At 36.2% G+C, this 26,361-nt stretch overlaps 2 protein-coding genes, 1 long non-coding RNA gene and 1 pseudogene across 3 annotated transcripts; 1 reads left to right on the top strand and 3 right to left on the bottom strand.

The window, feature by feature from the left end:
- Positions 1 to 753: 753 nt before the first annotated feature.
- On the bottom strand, positions 754 to 3,726 carry LOC120117788 (annotated as a pseudogene).
- Positions 3,727 to 4,924: 1,198 nt separating this feature from the next.
- LOC120117620 lies at positions 4,925 to 25,770 on the bottom strand. The gene is made up of 3 exons (XR_005515685.1): positions 25,649 to 25,770; positions 9,256 to 9,260; positions 4,925 to 4,936 (listed from the first exon to the last, which is right to left on the bottom strand). It is a non-coding gene; the product is annotated as an uncharacterized LOC120117620 (long non-coding RNA).
- LOC120117617 (E3 ubiquitin-protein ligase ATL42-like) lies at positions 10,776 to 12,370 on the bottom strand. Its single transcript, XM_039137868.1, has one exon. It carries the CDS (start codon positions 12,091 to 12,093, stop codon positions 11,020 to 11,022), a length of 1,074 nt encoding a protein of 357 aa, XP_038993799.1. The 5' UTR covers positions 12,094 to 12,370; the 3' UTR covers positions 10,776 to 11,019.
- LOC120117618 (protein CONTINUOUS VASCULAR RING 1-like) lies at positions 21,304 to 26,019 on the top strand. Its single transcript, XM_039137869.1, has 7 exons — positions 21,304 to 21,663; positions 22,473 to 22,525; positions 23,386 to 23,495; positions 24,141 to 24,308; positions 24,431 to 24,528; positions 25,270 to 25,396; positions 25,688 to 26,019. The coding sequence occupies exons 1-7, from the start codon at positions 21,532 to 21,534 to the stop codon at positions 25,780 to 25,782; spliced, it is 783 nt and encodes a 260-aa protein (XP_038993800.1). The 5' UTR covers positions 21,304 to 21,531; the 3' UTR covers positions 25,783 to 26,019.
- Positions 26,020 to 26,361: the final 342 nt, after the last annotated feature.

Here is a 26,361-nt window from a genome sequence, read left to right as displayed (position 1 = left end):
CCATGCAGATTGAGCAACTACCGGCCGCATGATCAGCCGCCGGCATGTCAGAGACCAAACGAACAATCGTTTGATGCCTGGTTAGAACTTTTTCCGGCATTGTCATAACGTCATCGAGATCGAATTGGAGAACGAAAGGAACAGAAATATGGTTGCTAAAAACGACAACATGGTATTTTGCTGATCCGCCGTCCATGGAAATGGCAAAAACGAAGACTACTGTTAGAGATAAGGTTGAGACAAGCAAAGCAATCAAAGAATCAATGTTAAATATAAATGGTTCGAGGGGGCCAAATTTGACAATCTGTGAAAAGGTTCGATCATTTTGGAGTTTCTTTTATACATTAACATCCACTTCCACGTAATTTCGGATATTTTGCTTTATATAACCGTAAAGTCATATTCCTTTATTTTCTCAGCAGAATGCTTCCATTTCCCACGTTTTCATTGTAAGATATGTTTATGGCATGAAATGTTACGTTTTGAATCAGTGAAATCGGTAACGTTTTTGGTATATTGATAGCTTTCAACTTCACAAGCCGAATTGACATTTTGGATAAGTATTATTATTAGATATTTTGATTTTGATGGTACTGGTATATATAAGTCCTTCAAAATGAAATTAATATTATATATAAAAAAATTAATGTCCATCTGTCTGTATATATTTTGATTTTCAAACATTTGTGCATTGTAACATCTTGTTTACCATTTCAACACCCACCAAACTCAGCTCCAACGCAACAAAAAAAATGGCCATTTAAATGTAAGGTTACTTCTTATTCTCGATGCTCAAAAACTCGAAAGAGGAATTTGCGTTCCCTTATCATACTACCTTCTTATCTTGGGGGGGGGCAGTACTTATACAAAACGATATTGATCCTCCAACACCGTGAGTGGATCGGGTAGAGTGACAAGCTGGAGCCATTAAGCTTCCGGCTACAACCAGACACCCATTACATTTGATCCATTACCCGATTATACACTCCGAATGAGCATAACTTAGGATCGGTAGATGCAAATAGCAATTAGTTTGCAAAAGCTGAAAATATACAAAATCACAACAGTTAGATTCTTTGATATACTTTGTTAGTCCGTCTTTAAGATTCATCGGCCTCGGTGTATTGCGAGTGAGAGGCTGCCAGGAGTGCTGCTCCAATACCGGAGCCATCATTGGAAAGCTCGATGACAATGTTGTTGGAGACTTTTCACCTAGCAACTCCGCGAGGGTGTCCTCCATGCAGGTCCGGAATTTAGTGTAGTGTTCATACAAACCACCATCTAGGGATACCACTGACTTCTGCCTGCAGCAGAGAGGCGGGCACCAAGAGAAGCAACAATGTCGCATAGCTAAACAATTACTTTCCTCATTTTCAGGGACGTATTTGATATCTGAAATTAGAACAAAGTAAAGATAACAAAAACACAAGAAAAATCTGTTAAATCCGTTAATTAACATGATAAAATCTCATGTAAAACCTCTATCCTTCAAAGAAACTAGAAGCAAAGCGACCGAAATGATTTATAGAACGTTATATATTTGTAAAACATCTACTGTATTATACCTCCAAGATATCCTTTAGTTTTGCTGCGACAATTTTCAGATCCGGAGATGCGTCGTGATGCATTGCAGACATGTGTGGAGTTCTGCGGAATCAACAGATAAATGTTAACTAATCTCAGTTCTCATCACATCCAAAAGTCAAAGATTGCTGTACTAAAAATTGCAAAACGATTATATTACGGATTCAAATTGAACACACTTAAACAAGTACCATGGTCCAATACATATAAGCTGCCTAAAATTCAGTAACCACACAAATCAATAAACCAAACTGGATTAGATCAGGATAAGATTGGGCCAGGTTACAGCTCAACTTGTTATTATCTTCCAAGCATGATGGTTTACCAGTCAGCCAATGATGCGTTTGCGACCAAAGCTCACATTTGAGAAAAGATGAGATTGTAAGCTACACGAATCTAAGTTCCATTGCAAAATACAACACATGGAAAAATTACAGTACCATACTGCACACCTAGTGAATTCTAACCGGCTAAAGTAATAAAGACATACCTTAGTATGAATGGAATTTTTAGTTTTTCTGGAGCAGTATCACCAAAAAATGCAGCTTCTTCGTCCATCTTGCATAGAACTCTACGTACAATCTCTCCCAAATACATACCAGAAACAATTTTTTCAAAGATCTGGAAACAGTGTTAATAAAGTCACATCTAGCGTATAAAAATATAAGAAGTCGGAACTAGAAACTTGGGCTGAAAAAAGTGACCTGTTCTCCACGGTTTAGAGACTCAGCATCAAGTGTTTGGTCGTATTCCGTTACTGGAAGGTGTGAAGACCGAAAGTTACCCCACTCCATGTTGATTACCAGCAGAAACGAAGAAAAGGTTTCAGAACTCAACACAAGGTAATAGTTAGGTTCTTGATTAAGATTCAAGTGTGTATCAGATTTTGACAGAAGTGAACATATATCTTAACACCGCTTACCATGTCTCCTGATTTAGGTAGAAGACCGTGCCACTTGGGAATTGCATGGGCACGCTCTACATAAGCTGCATTTGTGCCCGTACCCAATATCACAGCAGCAACAACATCTGGGTTGTTGTATCTTCCTCCAGCCAGTGTGCCAATCGTATCATTTACCTACATATTCCACAAGAGAATTTGGAACATAAACTAAAACCATCATCCGAAAGAACCAGTCACATCCCTCTATGAAGAACCAGAAAAGCACAGCCAACGGTGGAAGCAAATTAGGCTAACCAAAGCTGTCACACGCATATCGAGGCCAATCCTTTCTATGGCTTTGGTCAATTCTCCAACAACATCCTGACCAACCTACAAGTACCGTCCAGGAGGAACATTAAGATCATACGATACACACCCCAAGAGATAATATATAGAAAAAAGTCATTGAAATACAAAATTCTGAATATCACTTGTATGCCTTCCAGACCATCTATGAGAAGAACTTGTCCTCGGTCAGGTTGTTCACTAAAACGTTAAATGTCTATAAATTTATCTGTCCGTACAAATATGGAACATCTTAGTTGCACAAACATTGACTAGTAGCACAAAATATTAAGATTTTAAGGAGGAAAAGTGGAAAATTAAGATCATCATGCCTTTGACTTGCGAAAGAAAAAATTACAATAATAACGGCAAGGACGAGGTTCAAATTCCATGAAATGTGGACAAAAGAAGATAAAGAAAATTAGCAACCTCATATACAAACTACTAAAATGCTGAAGAATTGGAGTCAAGGTCACTAGAACTAACTGTATCATCTATTGAGAAGCCCTTTGTCCATTTTATAAGAGTCCCAGACGATATTGATGTCTGCCGAACAGGAAACGAGTAAGCAAACCCCGGCTCCCTCTGTCTATCAGGTGAAAATGTAAACCTTCATTCACTGTAGCAACAAACTTTGCAAGAGCTGAAGCAATAAAATCGAACAATGCCTGCAATTACATCATAGAGAGTTTTAGAGAGACGAAGTATCATAGACCGGATAAAATATTGCCAAGTCAGATGGAGAAGGGTCTCACATCAGAAGATCCTGTCATCAAATGTGGAGGAATTGAAACTTCCTCAAATACCTGCTTAACAACATGGTGTTCTTTACCACCCAAGTGTACACGTAGCACACGGAACTTCGTGCCACCAAGATCAAGAGCATAAAACAGCCCTTTCTCATCACTGGAAAGTTAAACACAAAAAAAGAAATGAAAGCTATTAGTTGAGCTTTCTACCAAAGTAAGAATTTAGAAAACTAGAATCTATGGCAACCCTGCAAAGACAGTCGAGAATTATGTTTTAAGGTTATCAATTATTAAAATTACCACCTCTTTTCAGTTGAATGTTTATAAAAATGGTTTACAATATGATAATCTAAAGCAAAAGTTCATTCTAAAGCGGAATATACTGATCATCCTCTTAAAACAAATTCTTTCACATAGAAGGGAATATACCCCTTCCAGGCAAATATCTGTATCCGTGTTTCATGTCAAAATCCGAGTAACAAAGATGGGAATATACATGAAAAGCAATAAATGTAGCTAAGCTATATACAGTGTGTAACATGTTAAAACATTAATTGTTTATGAAATGAAAGCCAAAAGTGGACCAGGTAAATTAGAATCGATGTAAAAAATAGTTTTTCCACAAGCTTAACTGATAAATCATCCACTTCAAAGGAAGAATAAATCAAGCATAAAGTTCATACGATTGAACAATTAGATAAGAAATAAAGCCATATAACAACAACAACAACAACAAAAGAGCTTCATAACTATTTCTTATTTTTAAATTATATTTCTTAATTATAAGAATTTAAAAACATACCATTTTTAATCTTATAAATATTTTTTAAATAGATTTTATCACAATTTTTAATCTGATAAACTTCTATAATATATATTTGATCCAATTCCATAAAAAATAATTTAATATAAAATATTATGAAAATTATAAGATCTACCGTCTTAATTAAAATAGAAAAAACATTTATTTCCAAAGCATCTTATTGTAATTTAGTTAACTGCCAATCATGAATCAAATGTTCCTACATTTTTTTCTAAAAAAGTGCTTCTGCAATCAATGAATGGGCCATCTTTATGCAATCAATTGAACCGTTTAAAAGAAACAGATCATTCCAAGAGTAATTCAACGAAAATATTATCTCATTATATTTTTTTCATTGCAAAAGTGTTGCGAAAGACGGCTATCAGATAGAGCAAAATCGTAACTGATAATTTGAGAAAATAAAAATGAAGATAAAAGAGACACAAAATTTTCGTGGAAAACCCCTAAAAAATTTAGGGTAAAAACCACGAGCAACGGTAGAAGAATTTCACTATGAGAAAATAGGAATTACAACCTCTCTCGATCTACCAAGGAGAAAACAATGATAATTCTCTCTTGATAAAAATGAGAAAACAACTCTCAAGAAACTCTCTAAATTCTCTCTAGTACTGTAAGAAAGCTAGAATGCTTTGGGATGATTTTGAAGCTAAATGAGCTAGGGTATTTATAGTTGAAGCTTTAAGGACTAATTTGTAAATACCCTAAATTATAATGACTAATTGCATAGTTTTACCATCCAAAATTTTCAACAATTTGGTGGCCAAATTTGACCATTTTGCCACCCCATTAATGCCACCAAATTGCCACCCATAATGTTGACAATTGATGCAATTTGGTGTGCCAATTTTCAACAATCTCCCACTTGAAGATTTGATTGGAACAATCATATCTTCACACCATTCTTTCTACCTTGTACCTTTCATGTTGCTTACGTTTCTGACAGGCCACAGGAGGATCGACACCAGGTAAATTTATCAGCATTGATTGCCTTCGCCATGAAATCTGCTATGTTGTCTTTGGTATGGATCTTCTGCATATCTACCGTTCCTTCTTCCACCTTTTCACGAATGAAATGGTACTGAACTCGTATGTGCTTAGTCCTTGAATGAAATGCTGGATTCCTTGCTAGATGCAAGGCGCTTTGACTGTCACAAAACAGAGACATACTCTTGATTGTGCCCAAGCTCCTCCAATAGCATCTTCAACCAAATTGCTTCTTTACTGGCTTGTGTAGCTGCTACATATTCTGCCTCTGTTGTGGACGTAGCCACAACTGACTGCAATTTTGAAACCCAGCTTACAGCTCCACCAGCAACTTTGAACACATATCCTGTAGTAGATTTGCTTTTATCCAAATCCCCTGCATAGTCAGAATCTACATACCCATTGATTAGTAAGTTTGATCCTCCGTAAAATAATGCAACATTTGAGGTCCCTTTGATGTATCTTAGCATCCTCTTTACAATATTCCAATGCTCTTTGCCTGGATTCGCCATGTACCGACTAACCACTCCCACTGCTTGTGCAATGTCTGGTCTTGTGCATATCATAGCGAACATTAAACTTCCCACTACTGATGCATACGGTACTCGAGACATCTTCATCCTCTCTTCTTCACTGCTAGGACTCATACTGGAGGATAATTTGAAGTTAATAGGAAGAGGGGTAGAAATTGGCTTACAATCTTGCATGCTAAATCGTGACAAGATTTTCTTCAAGTAATTCTTTTGTGAAAGCCAAATCTTCCTATTACTTCTGTCTCGGTGAATTTGCATCCCTAGATCTTGTTTGCTGATCCCAAGTCCTTCATTTCAAATTCCATAGCCAGTTGTGCCTTCAATTCTTCAATATGATCTTTGTTGGGTCCTGCAACCAACATGTCATCCACATACAACAACAATATAACAAAATCGTTATCACCAGACCTCTTGAAATAAGCACAAGGGTCTGCATTAAGTCTGTTATATCCAAGGCACATAATGAAGGAATCAAATCTCTTATACCAACACCTCGGCGCCTGCTTTAGACTGTACAGAGATTTGTTCAACCTGCAAACCAAGTTCTTCTTTTCGTCTTCTTCAAAACCTTCAGGCTGGAGCATATAAATCTCTTCTTCAAGATTTCCATGAAGAAAAGATGTTTTAACATCTAGCTGTTACAAATGTAAATTCAATGTAGCACACATTGCCAAGACTACTCGAACTGTTGTTAGTCGAACCACAGGAGAAAAAATTTCATTGAAATCAATACCTTCTTTCTGAGCATATCATTTGACCACCAGTCTTGCACGATACCTCTCCACTTGATCGTCACCATTTCTCTTGATTTTGAAAACCCATTTGTTACCAATTGGCTTCCTTCCTTGTAGTAGTGGCACAAGGTCCCATGTATTATTTTTATGAAGAGCTTCGATTTCTTCTTGCATCGCCATCATCCACAGTGAAGCATCTGAGCTGTTTATTGCCTCCTGGTATGTTGATGGCTCACCGTCCTCTGTTAAAAGGCAGTATGCAATATTACCTTCTATAACATAATCTGAGTGCCAATTGGGATGTCTTCTCACACGATCTGATTGACGAGTTATTGGAGCTTCAGAACTCTCTGGTTCTTGTTCATCATGTGATGGTTCTGCTTCAGAAGAATATCCTTCTTCAAACTCTTTTTTCACATGTATCTGAGTAGTCTCTGACTTTTCAGCGCTATCATCGTCTTCTTTTCTTTGTAGTTTATCTTTTTTCAGAAGAATTTGCATTTCCTGGATTTTGGATCCAGCTTTGAAATTTCTTGGGCGTTGTACATCACATACACAATATTTCCAAATACATGGAGGTTTGAATAATCAACTGGTTTACCAGTCCACATCTCCATTGGTGTCTTCAGCTCTATTGCAGTTGATGGAGCTCGATTCACCAAATAACAGGTGGTATTGACTACTTCTGCCCAGAATGATTTTTCTAGGCTTGCGTCCCTCAACATTGCTCTTGTTCTTTCTAACAAGGTTCTGTTCATCCGCTCTACCACTCCATTTTGTTGAGGAGTGTTCGCCACTGTGAACTGTCTTTTGATGCCTTCTTTCGTGCAAAAGTCATCAAATTCTTCGCTTGTGTATTCTCCTCCATTATTGTTCTGAAACACTTGATTTTATTTCCAGAATCAAGTTCCACCCGTGCTTTGAAGTTTTTGAAAGTTGAAAACACATCGAACTTCTTCTTAATATGGTACACCCAACATCTCCTGGAGTAGTCATCAATAAATGAGACAAAATATTTTGCTCCGCCTAGGGATGTAACTGGTGCTTGCCATACGTCAGAGTGAACCAGTTCTAGAACACTTTTGCCTCTAGAATTTGATGTGTTGAATTTCAACCGATGCTGCTTACTTGTTATGCAATGCTCACATAAAGTAAGTGATACCTTTGTTAAGCCTGAAAATAGCTTTTGCTCCACAAGGACTTTCATTCCTTGTTCTGACATGTGTCCAAGTTTCTTATGCCACAGCATTGTAGAATCTGAACTACATGAGGCAACAGAGGCTTCTGCTTCTAGCAGTGTCTCTCCCTTCAGCATGTACAAGTTTGCAGCTATCTTTTCACCTTTCAGCACCACAAGCGCTCCAAGGAACACCTTCATGATTCATTTCCGTGTTTCAATCTTGCTAGCATTATTATCCAACAATCCGTAGGATAATAAATTTTTCTTCAGACCTTTCACGTGCCGCACATCTCGAACAACTTTAATTGTTCCATCATACATCTTCAATTTGATGGTTCCCACACCAACGATCTCTAAGGCATGATCATTACAACTATACACAGATCCTCCTGATGGAACATTCTCTTCTTGAAGTCATGTGATATGTCGCTCCCGAATCAATGAGTCATATATCTGTAAATCTTTTTCTGCCTTCCACGGTGGTTGACGCTTCACAGCATAGAGCATCTCCATCATCTGAAGTGTTTGCGGTATTGCCTTGTGGATTGGAGTTTTTATTTAGACTCCAACAATCCTTCTTCAAGTGACCCTTCTTTCCACAGTGGTAGCACTTTAAATTCTTCTTGCTCCTCGACTTCGATCTACCATGTTTATGACTGTTGCTTTGGCCACGTTCTGTTGATCTCCCTCTCATCGTTGTCAACGCTTCTGCTTGTTGCAGATTTACTTGTCTGTCTTCCTTGTTTTTGCACCGATTTTCTTCTTGTAGAACAGCAGCTGTAACGTCATCGAAGACTAGACTGGTGACATTATTGTTTGTCAAGTTGATGATGAGTTGATCGTACGAATCCGGTAGACTTTGAAGTAGAAGTTCAGCACATTCTTGTTCTCCTATTTTACAGCTTAAGGATGTAAGCTGAGAAAATAAGGTGTTCAGTGTATTTAAGTGCTCCGTCACTGAAGTAGATTCTGGCATACGAGAGTGTATAATTTCCTCTTAAGGAAAATTTTATTGTGCAGCGATGTGGCCTCGTACAATTTGATGAGATGATCCCATATCTCCTTAGCTGTCTTCTTCTCCTCGATGCTTGACAATATTTCATCTGCTATGCTAGATGAAAGTTTGCCATAGCATTCCCGTCCATCTCGTTCCATTTGATGTCATCAGTGAAATCCACCGGCCTTTCATTAATAGCCGCTAGACACCCGTCTTTCCTTAGGATGGCCTTCATTTTCAATTTCCACAATGAGAAATTTCTCCCATTGAATTTTTCAATATCAAATTTCGTTGCCATAGCTTCTTCTACGGATAGCTCTCACTATTTCACTATCGTAAATAGTTCTCTAGAACCTTCAAAGAATGGGTAATAACTTCTTATTTTCTTATGTTAGAGGATCCACCTTTTGGTGGCAACCACAAAGACAATAAGCAGATATTACACACTCTAATCTAGCTCTGATACCAATTATTGCGAAAGACGGCTATCGGATAGAGCAAAATCACAACTGATAATTTGAGAAAATAAAAATGAAGATAAAAAGACACAAAATTTACGTGGAAAACCCCTAAAAAATTTAGGGTAAAAACACGGGCAACGGTAGAAGAATTTCACTATGAGAAAATAGGAATTACAACCTCTCTCGATCTACCAAGGAGAAAACAATGATAATTCTCTCTTGATAAAAAGGAGAAAACAACTCTCAAGAAACTCTCTAAATTCTCTCTAGTATTGTAAGAAAGCTAGAATGCTTTAGGATGATTTTGAAACTAAATGAGCTAGGGTATTTATAGTTGAAGGTTTAAGGACTAATTTGTAAATACCCTAAATTACAATGACTAATTGCATAGTTTTACCATCCAAAATTTTCAACAATTTGATGGCCAAATTTGACCAATTTTGTCACCTCATTAATGCCACCAAATTGTCACCCATAATGTTGACACTTGATGCAATTTGGTGTGTCAATTTTCAACAAAAAGATCATGTGACACTCCATAAAGATATCACTTGGAGTGTTACGACCCATATGACACATAATAAACAGTCACAAGAGTCAAATAAAACACAATTATATGATGACACTAAATCAAGATAAAATATGAATTAAAATGGCATGTGATATTTACATATAATGAAATTCAAATTCGAAATTTTAATGAATTAAAACAAAAATATTAATACACGTGATAATATAATGAGAGTTGGGATGTTTTTCTTCTCCTTTTTGAAAAAGTATTGTTTTAGGAAATGGAGGGTAGGTAATGAAGGCATCCAAACTATACACATTATCTTATAAGAAAAGAGTTGGCCTATAAATTTGGTTTATAGTTTGGTTTAAGGCATCGTCTTCAACTAATATTAGCCTATGATAGAACCAAGGACCAAATTTAGCAAGCCAGAAACAAATATTTCAACGTATTTCTTAGGATTCTTTTAAAAAAGTAATTATTTATAATAACAAGATATTAAATGTAGTAATTGATATTTTAATTATTAGTTAAAAGAACTATTATATATTAGTCCCATGACACATATTACGTGAAAAATAACGAATGATTTTTAAAAAAATATCAAATATTAGTCCGTGACACATATTATGTGAGTAGTTATCGATAAAAAATAAAAGGAAAATATCAAATATTTTTTAAAATGAAATTTCAAATATAAATTAAGCTTTTAGTGAACGATTTATATTAGATTCAGGGTAAAAGAAAAAAAACATAAATAGTGGAAAGCAAGAATTTTTGTAACTAATAAATGGTTACTGAGCGTTTTAGGGTGCTGATATTTTAGGATACATTATATGAATGGTTATTAAACTTTTAAAATGCTGATATTTTGATTACTAAACTTTTAAAATTTGTAATACAATCATTAAAGTTTTTATTATTATCACTCCTCGAGTAGATTCGAAAGTAAAAATCTATGCCTTGAATTCAACTCAACTGTCTGCGAGAAGCCTGGAAAATCAAGGCAAAGTACAACCTAAGTTTTGAAAAACAAAACACCTAGGGGCTAGGTGGATGAATAATTGCAGTGTCGGTGTCTAAATTTTAAAGGACAGTTATTGTGGTTTCGATGTGTTATCACATTAAATCAATAAATGTCTTAAAAATAAATCAATAATTACTACTGCAAATTAACGTAATTGCCAACAGAAACAGCATTAAATTGGCTGAATTTGAGAATTCTGAGACCTTGTTTATCTTCTGGAAAACAATTGGATTGTTCTTCTAGCAATCGCCAACCATTGCTGCCTTATGGTTTCCTCGTTTGTATAATTATCAGACAATGAAGACGACTCACTTGTTCTATTTCTCGTAACAACATCTCGAAACCTCGTTAAGACAGTAATGCCGCCTTGATTAACAACCCTCGATGTTGAAGGAACAACAGGAGCTGAATCTGTTTCGATTTTGATCTCGAAGTCCCCGTTAGCTTCCTTGTTTTTAATCGCTTTTGTTTCCTTAAACTCGCCTAATATGTCGCTCGACATATCACTAATCATCTCGGAGTTCAACAAGATAATGTCTGAAGAACTCAAATTGCTCCACCGATTCTTAAAAAAGACGTTGAGTTTATGAAACACCCTCCCATCGTCGTCATCGTCGCGATCATTGTCTGTCGTATCGGCCGCCGTTTCTAAAATTTTTCGAAAACTGGCTGCTATGCTGAACCTTGATGACCTACGATGATCCTCTTTGGGCTCCATATTTGAATTCGAGCCATTCCTCAAGTCCCGGAAGCTGTTCGAGTACGTTAAGGTCTTGGGATCGTTGGCGTTGATCTTCCGCCGGCAAAGAGGGCAGCTCGAGTGTTTTTCGAGCCATTCATCGATACACTCAACGTGGAAAGCATGTTTGCATTCAGGCAACAATCTTAAAACCTCGATATCTTCGAATCTCGAGAGGCAAACCGAACATTCAATCCCTTGTTTTGACCCTTTAAGCGAAGAGAATCTAAAGAAAGGAAGTGATTCTATGACTCTCTTGTCAATACCTGAGAACCCAGATTTTGTTCGACGGAGACTTGTAGGGAGATGATCGCTACCATGTACGGTGGTTCCACGTAGGCGGCAGAATCTGGTACAGGCAACCAGGGAAAGAGTTAATGCGAACATGCCACAGAGAATGCCGATGACAATGGCGAGGCTTGGTTGGAAATTAGAGACAGCATCTCTGGAACTTGCATCATCGTGGTGATTAGAGATAGATTGTGCATGGACGAGGAAAAACAGGGAGAAAAGAACTAAAGTGATTAACGTTAATCGATTCATCGTATCCCACAAATTTCCCAGAATTTTATTGCTTTCCTACAGGCGTTTTCATATGGAAGAAGCATTACAGATTTTAATTTTTATAGGCGAATGTGGGGGGTAGTTTGAGGCTGCTCTTAGCTGACCACATTTTCTACTTTGCATGTTGCAAATTGACGATGCAGGTTTTCTAAGGCATGATATTATATTAAAATGCAGGTTTATAAATTTAAATAAATTCAGAAGTGGTAACATGGTGGAGAAGATTTTGAATTTTGATTGAATATAGAATTTGTCTCTCCACCTAGTCTGCTTGTTTTGTTTGAACATATGCTTACTAATTATAAAATTCAATTTCAGAATTCTCAGCGACTTAAAAATTATTTAAATTGAATAAATATATTTAGTTGATTGGCCAACTATTCATTTTTATTTCTTTATATTTAGTTAGTTCATGAATTTTGGACTCAAAGGAACACTCTTCTTTCTTTTCTTAAAGTCTCCTCCCCTCGAAATATAATTAAGTTTAGATTTAGAATTTGTCAAAAAATTAATTATAATCTTAATATTTTAAATTTGAATGAATTTTTTCTTTCAAATTTTTACTCGTATTTTGATCACTATGATTTAAATTTTGATTTGTTTCTATTATAGTCACTTGAGTGTTATAGTAAATGAAAATGTGACATGACAATGAAGTCTGTTAAAATCCAATCATAACACCATTAAGAATGTAAAGATGGAGAGACAAAAATAAGAATAAATAGAAATTTAATTATGAAATTTATAATTTATTCTTAAAATTAACGTATTGATTTTTAAAAATATAAAAAAATATTTTGAACAGAAAAATATATATTTTATAATTAAAAGACTTTGATATAATATAAGGATTTGTACTAAATTTTAATCAATAGATTAATAATTATTATATGTACTTAAAAAGGAATTATTCAAGAGAAATTTTGGATTGTTGTCAACTAAAAATCTAATAGCAAAAGCTGTTTTTTAACACAGATAAATAGGGTTTATCCTTCATATATAAATAGCCAGGCGAAAGGGAATATCTATCAATATCTTAGTTGGGAACTTGGAATCTAATTGTAAAATAGTCAAGGGGTTTGCATTTAGACAAAAACACTAAATTTGGCGGATAATATTATATAGAATAACACTCGCCCAATTTTAGTATATAAAAAATAATTAAAATATTAATACCATAAAAAAACATATTTTTGTATATTAATTAACACAATCATTACATAACATTATACACGATATAAAAATACAAATTGCAGAGGCTACAACTTTGAAGTCAAATGAGGGAAATTCTTGGAAAGCCATCGACATATTCTTCAAGTCTTTGTTAAACAAGCCAGGTTTATGCAATTCGTGTATGTTTGCTAAAATGAAGCCAAATGATCTGTAACAATGCACTTTGAATTTCTGAAATAAACCGTCTCAACTTTTATTTCAATAGTTTTTTAAAAAATAGCACACTGTACCGTTACGGCGTTTTTCCCGAAAAATCACCGGTGACCGATATATTTCCTGATCTAACACCGGTCAGATTATATTTCTCGATCTAACACCAGTCTGATTATATTTCCGATCTAACACCGGTCAGATTATATTTCCCGATCTAACACCCGTAACAGTAAAGCGCGCTCCCTGCCTCGCACTATATGTTGATTTGATGCCATGTGGGGTATAGCGTGCCCTTGTACCGCACTATACGCTGACATGGCTTACACGTGGGTATAGCGCGCCCTCTGTTCTGCGCTATACGCCACGTAGGGGTATAGCGGTATAGCGCCGCCCCTGCTCAGCGCTATACATGGTAAGAATTATATTTAGCGCGGACACTGGTCCGCGCTATACCTTTTATCTGAATAATTACATATAGCGCGGTGCAGGTACCGCGCATTATATGGTTATAAATACCCTTCCTTCCCGCTTAAGTTTCTCACATCTCCTCACATATCTCCTCTAAACTTATAAATTAATACAACAATTCCATCAACGGGTAATAATTCTAGTAATTTTTCATATTTGATTTAGAAGTTCGTGCGATTTTTCGTTATAATTTCGTTATAATTTTTTTATTATACTTATTGTTTATTATGATTATTTGAAAAATATTATACTAATTATTTTCAATTAATTTTTAAAAAGCATGAGCATACGTCAAAATAGTTTTACAGTGCATGTAATAATATAAAATTATATTATTTAAATTATTTACGTTGATGTGTAAAAAATTATTGTGTTATATTTTCGTTCATATATAATTTATTTAATCAGGTTTGTTTTGTTATTTTTTTTTGCAAATATAATATTGCCGCACTTTTAAACTCAAAGAATGACGCAACTTTCAGCTATTGTTTATTATGATGGTGAAATTCGAGAAGATGAAACCGGCGTTGTTTTTGTATCAAATGAGCGTGTTAAAATATCATTCAAGAGAAACATAACTCTTGAGGAGCTGATAACGAAGATTTCGAGGAAGATTCATGTTGGAAGTAGTAGAAGAATGTCGTCATTGCAGTACAGATTTCCAACATCATTGTTGCCATTAACTTATACAGCGTTCGAACTTTCGAACAATGATGATGTTCAAATGATGGTTGAAGCTCAAAGTAATTATTTAGACGCCGCTATTGATATGTATGCACATTTTGTTCAATTGCGTGCTGTTCGGGGTCAATCATTAAGCTCCCACTATGGGTTGGCTGAACAAGTTGATCAAGTTGATAGCCCGACTACAGTAATGTGTAATGATTTTAATTCCATAATGGGGAGACATTCATCTGCAACTCCTTATTATATGTACCAAGGTAGGTCCACAAATAATCCGTATGGCAACACCGCATCCAGTTCAAGGGGAATGCATTCATCTGCAAATTTCTTTGACCATATGGAGATGCCATCGATGCAACCATCTGTGTAGTTTTTATTTGACACGATGGCTTCAAGCTCCAGGGGGAGGCATTCGACTACGAGCTTTTTCGATGTCAATGTCGATATGCCTTACAGTTCAAGGGAAAAGCGTGCAAGTAGTAGGTTCTTTGACCTAAATGTGGAGAGCATGGAGGAACCATCATCTTTACCAGAAGAACCGCTTCGTGAGCCTAGTGCGGATAGTGCTGAGACTGGACTATTCATTCACCCAGAATCACCATAATTCAACTCCGATGAAGATGAAGTTCCAGGAAATGTGGCACAAACTGACCCTCATGCACACATGTATGAAGCTGATTATAGTGCAATGTACGGGCCAGAATTTGCGGATATGCCTCATCTCGGTGACCATGGATATTACTCATCAATAAATAATGGTGAGTTATATTTAGGCATGGAGTTTTCAAGCAAAGAAGAAACGGTGATGGCTATAAAAAATTACAATATCCGTAATTATGTTCAGTCCATAGTCAATCGATCGACGATCGAAAAATATGTATACTATTGTGCCCGACGCGAAAACGGATGCAATTGGATTGTTCACGTATCGAAAATGAAGAGGGAAAACAACATATGGGAACTAACAGTATACAACGGTCCTCACACATGTTGTGTTGGAGGGGTCAACCAAGATCATCCCAACTTGGACTCTGAAATGATATGCCAAGCCATCATGCCCATGGTAAAAGCAAGCTCTCATATAGTTGTTGCTGTGTTGATTTCAGCTATACAATCGCAGTATGGGTACACTGTCTCCTATAAAAAAGCTTGGTTGGCAAAATAAAATGCCATTGTCAAACTTCATGGTGAATGGGATGCATCTTACAACGAACTTCCAGGTTGGTTTAGGCTGGTGCGGACGTTGAATCCTGGGATAATTGTGGACTTTGAAAGCTCCTATGCATAACATAATGATCGAGTTCTTCGCGATCGAAGCCAATTATACCAGGTTTTTTTAGAGTTACCCACAGTGCATTAATGCTGCCAAATATTGCAAGCATGTGGTCCAGATCGACGAGACTTTCTTATATGGAAAATACAAGCAAGTTTTATTATTGGCAGTTGTTCAAGATGGCAATCGCAACATTCTTCCAGTTGTTTTTTCTCTTGTCGAAGGAGAAGATACATATTCTTGGGTTTTTTTCCTTCGAAATTTACGTGCACATGTTATCACGAGGGAAAACATCTGTGTCATTTCATATCGCGAAGCTGGGATCAAAGCAGCAATGGAGTCTTTGGGTCCAATGTGGCAACCACCCTTTGTCCAACATAGGTATTGTCTCTGACACATTGCTGCGAACTATCATGGAAGGTACAAGAAGAATGATGAGCGTCAATTAATTGTGCGCTTGGGTATGAAACTGATGTAGTTTGTTTTCTTTCAATCGTTTTATTTTTGCAAAGAAAGCAAGTTAGTAAGTTATACATTTTTTGATCAGGTTACGAACTACTTCCTCGAACGTTTGAATCAATGCTTCAAGATTTACGGGTGAAGGACGAGGAAGGATACGATTACATCAGCCTCATCGATAAAGAAATGTGGACGAACGCATATGATGGTGGATATCAATATGGACACATGACGACCAACTTGGCCGAGGCAATCAATTCAACCTTAAAGGGTGCATGTCACTTACCTGTAATGGCTTTGGTAAAAACTACATATTTTCGTTTGGGGTGTTTTTTGCGAAGCTCGGGGGACAAGCTCAAACCTGGATGCAAGGCGGTCATGTCTATTACCCTAGATTAGTTGCAGATCTACAGAAAAAAATTGATGCATCAAATGAAATGTCTGTAACAAGCTTCTCTAGAAGGCATGAAATGTTTCGTGTCACAGAGTTACCGCAACCTCTTCAAGGGATTGAAGCTGTGTCGTTAAGAGTAAATCTAAGGGACAGAACGTACAACTGTGGGTTTTTCAAGCTCTGAAGTATCCATGCTCTCATGTGATAGCAGCTTGCTCGCATACACGTCAAGACTACAACCATTTTGTGGATCCCGCATACCTACTATCTGAAGTTTTTAAGGTATACGAATTTGAGTTTCCCCCCATAGGTAATGACAAAGACCCTGATGAGGTTCAAGATTGGCTTCCGATTATACCAAATTCGAGTTTATTGAGGGAGCGTGGTCATCCAAAATCCAATCGAATTCATTGTGATATGGATATTCGAGAAAGATCTAGACAAGACATAAGATGTGACCATTGTAGAAACCCAGGATACACTAGAAAAACATGTCCACTTCTATTGTCATCAAGTAACAAATGATGAGGAAATGATGTATTTGTTTATCAAATAATAATTCTTGTATTTTAATTTGCATTTACTTCAAGTTAATGTCATTCGATAATCGCTGATGAAGATTAAAAAAATGAACACAATCATTAAATTTTATCAAACTAATAACAATTTGGTATCTAAATACAACAAAATTACAATAAGAATTAAATGGTAAATGATAACCAAATTATAATAACTGATATTAAATGGTAATAAACAAAATTAACTAAAATATGTTAAAAAAAGTCTAACAAATTTAACAAAATAAAGTAAGTATTAAATGAGAAATAATAAAAAATTACAATTAAACAAAATAAAGTAAATATAAATATAATAAAAAAATCTATCGATGTCTGCGACGCGAATGTGTTCCGCAGGGCGGTGGCTGTCGATCTCGAGGAAGATTTATTCGTATCACTGGTTCTGACTCTCGCTGTCATCATCGTCGTCGTCGTCATCGTCGTCGTCGTCCTGAGCAGGTACATTAGGTTGATGAGGAGCTGATGACGATGAATCACCTCCATAGAATAAGGACCCTGGAGGTGTATGACTGACTATCCCATCGGCTTGCGAAAACTGAAAAAACCCAGACATCGCTGAGTGTGAAAACTGTACAAGAGGTGTATGTGCTGCGGCCATGAGTGATGAGGCTGAACCCGCAAATATCTAGTATATGAACCCCAAGTCAGATCTGCAAACATAGACCCATAATAGCCTCCAGGAGGGGTCATCTATGACGATGGCGGCGGCGGGGTCATAAAACCAGGTGAAGGCGTCGGTATTTGGTAATGGAAAGGCGATGGCGACATCATATATGGCTGCAGCATTATAAATGGCTGCGGTGGCTGCTGTGAAGGTCCTGCTGGTGCAGCTGAGGATGAACCGGAAGCAGCTGATCTCCGTCTACGAGTCGGGGGACGATGGTGTTGTGTCGGTGAATGTCTCCATCGACGTCGTGGAAAGGTCTGCCCTCATGCATCCTCGAGAAGTAGAAACGGTTTCCCGTTACTGTTGAACCACTCATAATAATCCTCAACATACATCAAGAAGTTAGTAAAAATGGGCTCTCTACGTGGAAGGCGTTGATGTCGATCCTCCCACAACACGACCCACTCATGATGCCTCACCAGCCAATCTGTATCTGTCTTGCCGCGTCTATCTAAGCTATGCAACTCGTCCATATTGCGAGGTACTTCCGGAATTGGTTGAAAACAACCAAACTGCCGGAGCACGCGATCAGTGGAGTGCCACTCGACGGTCGCATAACAGATCAGAAGGACCATCGCCATCCAAACATCTTATAGACCCCTCAACTCAGGTGGGATCACCGCCCTCACATCATCAGTAGAATATGACACCCACTCAAACTAAAACAAATAATATATAATTTTTATCAAAATAATAATATAATTATATAACTATAATCTAAAATCGATTTTTAAACATTAAAATTCATACCTGTGTGCCAACCTTCTGATCATTAGCACCCTAATTTTTTCTAAATCATCAGGTAGCTCCTGATGATTTTTCCTATCATTAGACCACATATTCAAGGAAAAAAATTTATTATACGTTGTATAAAATTATTAATATACAAAATCAGTTTTATAATTACCTCAAAAGTAGTGTAAATACGAATGAGTTCTTCACAACGGGACATAAAAAGGGCAATCGATACCATGCCCAAGACTACAGCAGTAGGAGACATCCGCCGATAGCATTACGCCTGTAGTCAGTGGCTTTACACATCTCCCTGTACAACAAAGCCAAAACTGTCGAGCCCCAACTGAATGATCCGGCGAGACGAAAGTCGCTAAGATGTTGCAACCACATGCAGTAAACTAGGTTGCGCGATTTGTTCGGCATCAGCAACCCTCCTATCAACTGCAATATGCATGCCCGTGCATACATCTTAACCTCATCCTCAGAGGCGTCTGCGCTCAACTCCCGAAAATTGGCATCTAACCAATTTAACGGTATCCTACCTCCGATAAAACTTTCCGGGACACGTCCTAGATTATCCCGACACAAAGTAGTCCAAGAACCGGAAGCTATCCCTGATATCACATCTCCATCCACCGGAAGCCCCAGGTGCATAAAAACATCCTCAAGCGTGATCGTGCACTCTCCGTACGGAAGATGAAATGTATGGGTATCCGGCCTCCACCGCTCTACTAAGGCAGAAATAAGGTCTGGTTCTATCTTACAATGACCCTGATATCTACCTATGTAACCAAATCTAGCCTCTACTAAATACGACAAGACACATCTAGGTATCACTAACTTAAGATTCCCAATAAAAGGATATAATACACGGTCCTTCTCCTAAAAATAAATAATTACAAAAATTAATTCTTAATCTAATAATCATGCATTAAATAAATAAATAATTATTACTAATAATTTAAATTAAATGAAAACGTTAAAATGTTATTGTATCAGCAAAATGTCGAGATATATGATTTCCATCAAAGCGAAATAGATTGCCTTCCATTATATATCTGCAAAAGAATTATATTAGTAAAATATTAAATAAAGTAAAATACTTAAATAAATTAAATATATAATATTAAAAATATTATAAAATATACCTTAAACAGAGAGAGTATTTGAGATAAATTGAGAGAATTTGGTGTGATGAAAGTGATTGAGGATGGGGGTATTTATAGGGAGGATTGGGGTATGGACGGGTGGTAATTAAAGGTATAGCGTGCCCCCTGTACCAAGCTATACCTCACGTCTCAGATAACCAGGTATAGTGCGGCCCTTGATCCGCGCTATACCCCTATGTGGCGTATAGCGCGGATCAGGGGCTGCGCTATACTCACGTGTAACCCATGTCAGCGTATAGCGCAGGGCAGGGGATGCGCTATACCCTACATGACGCCAAATCAACATATAGCGCGGGGCAGAGGGTGCGCTTTACTGCTACTAGTGTTAAATCTAAAAATATAATCTTACTAGTGTTAAATTTAAAAATATAATCTGATCAGTGTTAGATCGATAAATATAATAATCACTGGTAATTTTTCAAGAATTTCACCGGATACTAAAGTGATCAAATAATGTCAACTCAAACAAGTCACATCAAAATTCTTTAATTGTTATTACGATTTTTAACGGTTGAATTATTAATTTATTTAAAAACAATAATGTTAATAATTATTTCATTTTTAAATTTTTTAACAACTTATCAATCAAGTGATTAAAAGTTTTAAATTTACATCTCTCTTAAATTAAGAGTTCAACATTCATTAAAAAAATCCCATATATTTAGCATAAATTATTAAAAAATATATATAATTTTACCCATACTTGAATGACCCTGTAGTTCGTCCTATATAATAATTACACCTCTTACAATTATTCTGCCAGATTCAAACCAACCCAGAAATTTTCCCATATATATATATATACTTTAATCAGCTTTAAATTCCTTAAAATAATAAATGTTAGGCTTTGATCAATCCGTCCTCCGATTAACACTAAAAAACACCACGGTTTCCTCGAAAAATCCCCCACACGCCTACAACTATAATTTGACTTGGTCTTTGATTCAAATTTGACCTCCTAGACGACGGTTCAATTGACCGAGAGCACGGCTATAAGTTGGTAATACAGATCGTACATTAATTCAATATTATATTATTTTAAATATTTAAATACGTATCAATAGTAATAATAAAAAAATATGAAAATAATTAAACGATTAATTTAAAATTTGATTAAAACAAATAAATGTACAAAAAACGATCAAACCAATCTATCTACTCGATTATCAAATTTAAAATAAATTGGCAACCTATCGAACTAATAGAATAATTCCATTCTTAAAACTAATTAATTTAAACCCAATATCAAACCGAACCAACTAATTCTGATAGGTTGCACAATTAAAAAGCCGTTGAAACAGACTAACACTCGCCCTTATAAATAACTTTAAAATTAAAATGTAAAAAATAAAATAATTTAATAAGAAATGCAATAAGCAGCCAAAACCAAGGGAGCAAATTTCAAGGAGTCATCTCCAGTGTTTCTCCACCATCTTAAAGAAGTTAAATGCTGAGATTAAACTGCTCGTAAATCTCGTTTTCTTTATTTTTCCTATAAAAAAGTGACTTTGAGAGAAGAAAGATTGAAAGCGAGCTAAGGGATTTTTTGATCTTTGAGAAAGGGATTAGTGGCAGTTTTTGTGTGTGTGTGTGTGTGTGTGGTAATGGAAGATGAAAAATCGACGATCCTAATGGCAAGTAGAGATATTGAGCTTCTAATCCCGGTCGCCGATTCCGTCCATGATGATTCCTCTAAACCGTCTTCTTCCTCTTCCCCGCGTCAAGCCGGTCAAGAGGTCTCTTTCGTTTTCATTTCCTTTTGTTTTTAAAATTACTCCTTCAACTCTTATTTAATTCGTTTGACTTGGTCTTGAGCTGTTCATGATGCTAATTTTAAGATTGCAATCACAATTTTTTAAACTAATGGAGCTTAACGAGGTTTTGTTTGGATAAATTTGTTGCTAACGTAGAGTAGTTGGATATTTCAGATCGGGTTTTAATTGAGAAATATTGATTCTGGAAGAGTTATGGAAACTGAACCATTTATTTATGTTTGACATAATTTTTGGTTTGAGGGTCGAGCATAATTTACTGGAGCTGTTAAAATTAAGGAAAGGATACTTCATTTCATATTCTTTTTGGAAAATTGTTATCAAAATATGAGACCATTTGAGGGGTAAACCTCAACTGATGCTTGACAGAGATTGGTCCTGCATTTGCGATAGTGATCGCCTTTCCTCTTGCAGGTTTCCATAGGACCATATGTATCTGGTTTGTTTTTTCAAGCTTAAAATGATGTGGAAAGCATGTTAAAGCCCATAACATTGAGTGTTCGGTAACTTGTATAGATGCATTAAATGATTGAACCCCTTCTGCTAATGCACTTGAATAGTTTTGAAGTAACCCTTCTGCTTATGGGACTTGATGACATTATATTTCTGAATTGATGGATTGGGTGAAGTCCTGAAGAAAATAGTCATGGCTCCTAAATGTTTTCAGTTTGTTGCCTATATAGGAACTATATGCTTGTTCTTGTCTATCAACTCACTGTAATGACGTGCGTGCATTGCTTTTAAATATGCTTGACGAGCCTTGTTTTATGCAGACCTTTTACAAAGTTTTTAGGAGTTGGGCTTCTAAGAAGTTCGTGACAGGATGGTAAGTGCCATTCTTTCATCTCTATACTCTACATTTATGGTCTCTTCGTGGATATTTGTGTAACTATAACCTGTACGATATTTCCTTGTGGAAAAATTGATATGTTCCAATTTAGCTTCTTGTCTTGTACCATTGATCATGGTTGAAAATACTTTCACTAATACATCAAACCTAAACATCTCCATGGTTCGCGGCAGGCTATAGTTGAGACATATCACGTCATTTTAACATGCTTAAGATTATTCCTAAATTATCATTAATTGGTTGTATCATGAATAGCTAAGTAAAATCAGAGTTTCAGATAAGAGTTGTTAGCTAAATAATTACCGTTGCCAACAAAATGAATTCTCATAAGCAAAACAGTTTTTCCTTACATATATGGGATCCAAATATTTAAATTTCTTTGTTAAAGGATAAATTAGGATTTTAATTTTGATGAAGAAAATTGGGAGCTATTAGCCTATTAATACCATATGCTATTTATCTTCTAAAATTGCTGGCTGTCTTGAAATTCCTCTGCTATATATTTGATTAATCTAGGGTAAATATAAGGTAGTATCTATTCAAAGATAACTCTGCTCACACCCCTTGCATTCCTGGTGCTCGGACCCGGGACTTCAAGGAATAATAACATTTCTCTAACTACCGAAGTTGCTTGGTTTGTGACTGCTACTTATATATGATCTTACAAAATGGGATTCTTTCCATCATGACTTTTTGACATTTTATTAGTTTAACTTGAAATTTCAAATTTATGGTTCCGGTAGTGGATATACATATTTATAGCATCATATCTTATAGAGTTTTGATAGTCATTTGCGTTGCTGTTATAGCAGTTGTTGATTCTTAGTTTTTTGCAGCGTCATTCTGTTTCCTATAGCTGTCACAGTCTACATAACATGGTGGTTTATTCACTTTGTGGATGGCTTTTTCTCTCCAATTTATGTTCAACTTGGAATTGATATATTCGGTAAGCATCTCATTAGTAAGTAGCTAAAAACCTCTTTACTCTTTCCATCTAAACATGTGAATTTCTTTCATTGTTTCAAAGCTTTTATTCCCCCTCCCGCCTTGATCTATGAATTTGTAAACATTTTTCTCTCTTTCTTGAAGGTTTATGAATGATGAGGATTGTAGTGTCTGCAACTTTTAGAGATTGTAGCCAATAGCAGTGTTTATTGTGAGAGCCTGGATGATATTCTGGACGGGAGGAATCATTTTTATTGTCAATCATCTTTGGCTCTTTGCATAAACTTTTCTTGTGCTGGCACTAGCTTAATTATTATGTTATTGTTCACATGAAATTTCCATAGAACCATATTTTCATGGTATGGAAACAAATAAATACTTATCTTTGTTCAAGGGATTTTAGTGTAGGACAAAGTGCTTGTTTGAGATTTCACTTTTAGGCATCTACTATCTTTAAAGGTTATCTTGCTGAACACGATATGTATGGCAAAAAAGCTAGAATGGTTTTTCCTGAAGGCCCTTGCAAATGATTTACCAGTTTAACGGATGTATCTTAATATCTGTCCATTGTTACTAAAAGTTCTCCTTCCTGAGTATATCCCATCTGGTTAACTAACAGGTTTATTGATGTCTGCTTCCCTGATAGGTCTTGGATTTATAACTTCTTTAACATTCATCTTCTTGATTGGGGTGTTCATGTCATCTTGGTTGGGAGCATCTGTCCTGAACCTTGGTGAGTGGTTTATCAAGCGGATGCCATTTGTTCGACATATCTACAATGCTTCCAAGCAAATTAGTTCCGCCATATCTCCAGGTTTTTATCTTCTTCCACATGAAATAAATTAACTTAGCTGATCCTGTTATTGAAATTGGTTCATGTGATGACACTATATTGCTACATCACTTTTTATGACCTTCATATTTATTATGTTTCAGATCAGAACACACAGGCCTTCAAGGAAGTAGCCATCATAAGGCATCCACGTGTTGGTGAATACGCGTTTGGGTTCATCACTTCATCTGTTACTCTGCAGGTGGGCAAATCAAGCTTTTGTTGCAACACTATCACTTTGGCTTCCCATGTTTTTGTTATTTACTGGCATGCATGTTCCACATGACCTTTTTTCCGGACCAAACTTTTGGTACTGCTTGCTTGTTGCCCAGTCGTTTGATTCTTTCTCCCATGAAATTCTTGTAGGAAATGAATGCACACTAGGGTGTAATCTAGCTGAGTCAAACTCAACTTGTTACAAGCTTAGCTTGATTGAGTTATACTTTAATGATTGATCTCGATTCAATATACATTAGTTTGCTTGATTAGGCTTGTTAAGCTCATTTACATGGTAAACGAAGAGCTCAATTCCCATGCATCAAAAAAGTATTCCATGTTTCAAACTTGACTACCTGTGCTCAAGCTTGAGTTCAAATTGAGATTTTTCAATACTTAATTACAAATTAAAAAATAGGATACTTGAGTTTGGTTCGTTTGATAGCTCGAGCTCGCCAAATTTGAGGGGGGGGTTTTTTCCCCGACATGTAGCTACTGATTCTCTGTTTTTATCCCAACCTTATTGAGTACATTCAATTTCATATCGTCCCAACTGAAACTCAACAGGATTTGCATACCGCATCAAATATATTGCTTCTAATTATCTACTTTTCTTTTCTATAAATAGTTAGCACTGGAATTTGGTATCTCGACTACTGTTTCACTTTCATAGCAGACTCTATTATATCGAGAGTGCTGTTTTTATTCTTCTGATTTTGAAATGCAGAGCTACTCCGGTGAAGAAAAGCTATGTTGTGTCTATGTTCCTACGAATCATCTTTACATTGGTGATATATTCCTTATCAATACTGAGGATGTTTTCAGACCGAATCTATCAGTCCGTGAAGGAATCGGTGAGAGATCAGCTTCTTTTGTTATTACTTACATATGCAAATAATTAAACGGGGGAGGGATTTGAAATTGCCACTTCACCTGAGGATGGTTTCTCTTGTTGTGAAGTGGTAATCTATGTTACTGAGCTCGGGTGTGAATATCCGATATGGATATCTATTTGCACGGTTACGTCACCACTCATGTTTAGATGTGTTGGACACGACGAGTACTTTTTTTTTAAAAATAAAGTCTTCACTGGTGGTGTTCTGTACAGTTTAGGCTTACGTCTCATTCATATTCTTCCATTGCAGAAATCGTCGTGTCGGGAGGGATGTCCATGCCCCAGATCCTGTCAACACTCGACACACGTTTGCCTCTTGAAAGAAGTAGATCCGACAGAAGCTAAGTTTAACGTAGCAGTTGTAGGGTTTTATTTTCTCTGATCTCGGATTCAAATCATCGGAGAACCCGCACAATGGACGTGTTGGTAATACAGGATCAGATTTTAGATTTGTTAGTTGTGTGCCTGATTCTGGTGGCACATGTAACGTTGCATGTTCACGTAGAATGTAAAACATTTGCTCTTCAAATGAAGTTTGGTCGAAAATACTAGCCAGATGCCTGGTTGGTGTTTGATGTTGTAGTCTGTTCTTCTTCCAACTGTTAGAACAACACCGTTATTACAAAATTCCAACTAGGGTTCTTAAACAATACATTTGTGTTTGTAAATTACTCCGTTCGGTTAAAGAGAAAGACTTGAATTTGGTTCAATCATATTATCAAATTGAGTACAAATAACTTGGCTTAGCAAATTAATCGAATTTAATACTTTTATAGTTGACTTGAATGATTCATCAGCCTTGTAATTCAGTTTTTTTTCCTTCTTAATTTTTATTTTATGTACAATTATACTTTTACCAACCAACATATAAAATTATTTTTTTTAAAAATGGAACGATTTTAAGCTAGTATCTTTTCAAATTCT

This window comes from Hibiscus syriacus, unplaced genomic scaffold, assembly GCF_006381635.1.
Source record: "Hibiscus syriacus cultivar Baekdansim isolate YM2019G1 unplaced genomic scaffold, ASM638163v2 tig00110321_pilon, whole genome shotgun sequence".
NCBI lineage: Eukaryota > Viridiplantae > Streptophyta > Magnoliopsida > Malvales > Malvaceae > Hibiscus > Hibiscus syriacus.
The sequence above is the reverse complement of the archived record's forward strand: the minus strand, read 5'-3'. Positions and strand labels throughout refer to the sequence as shown.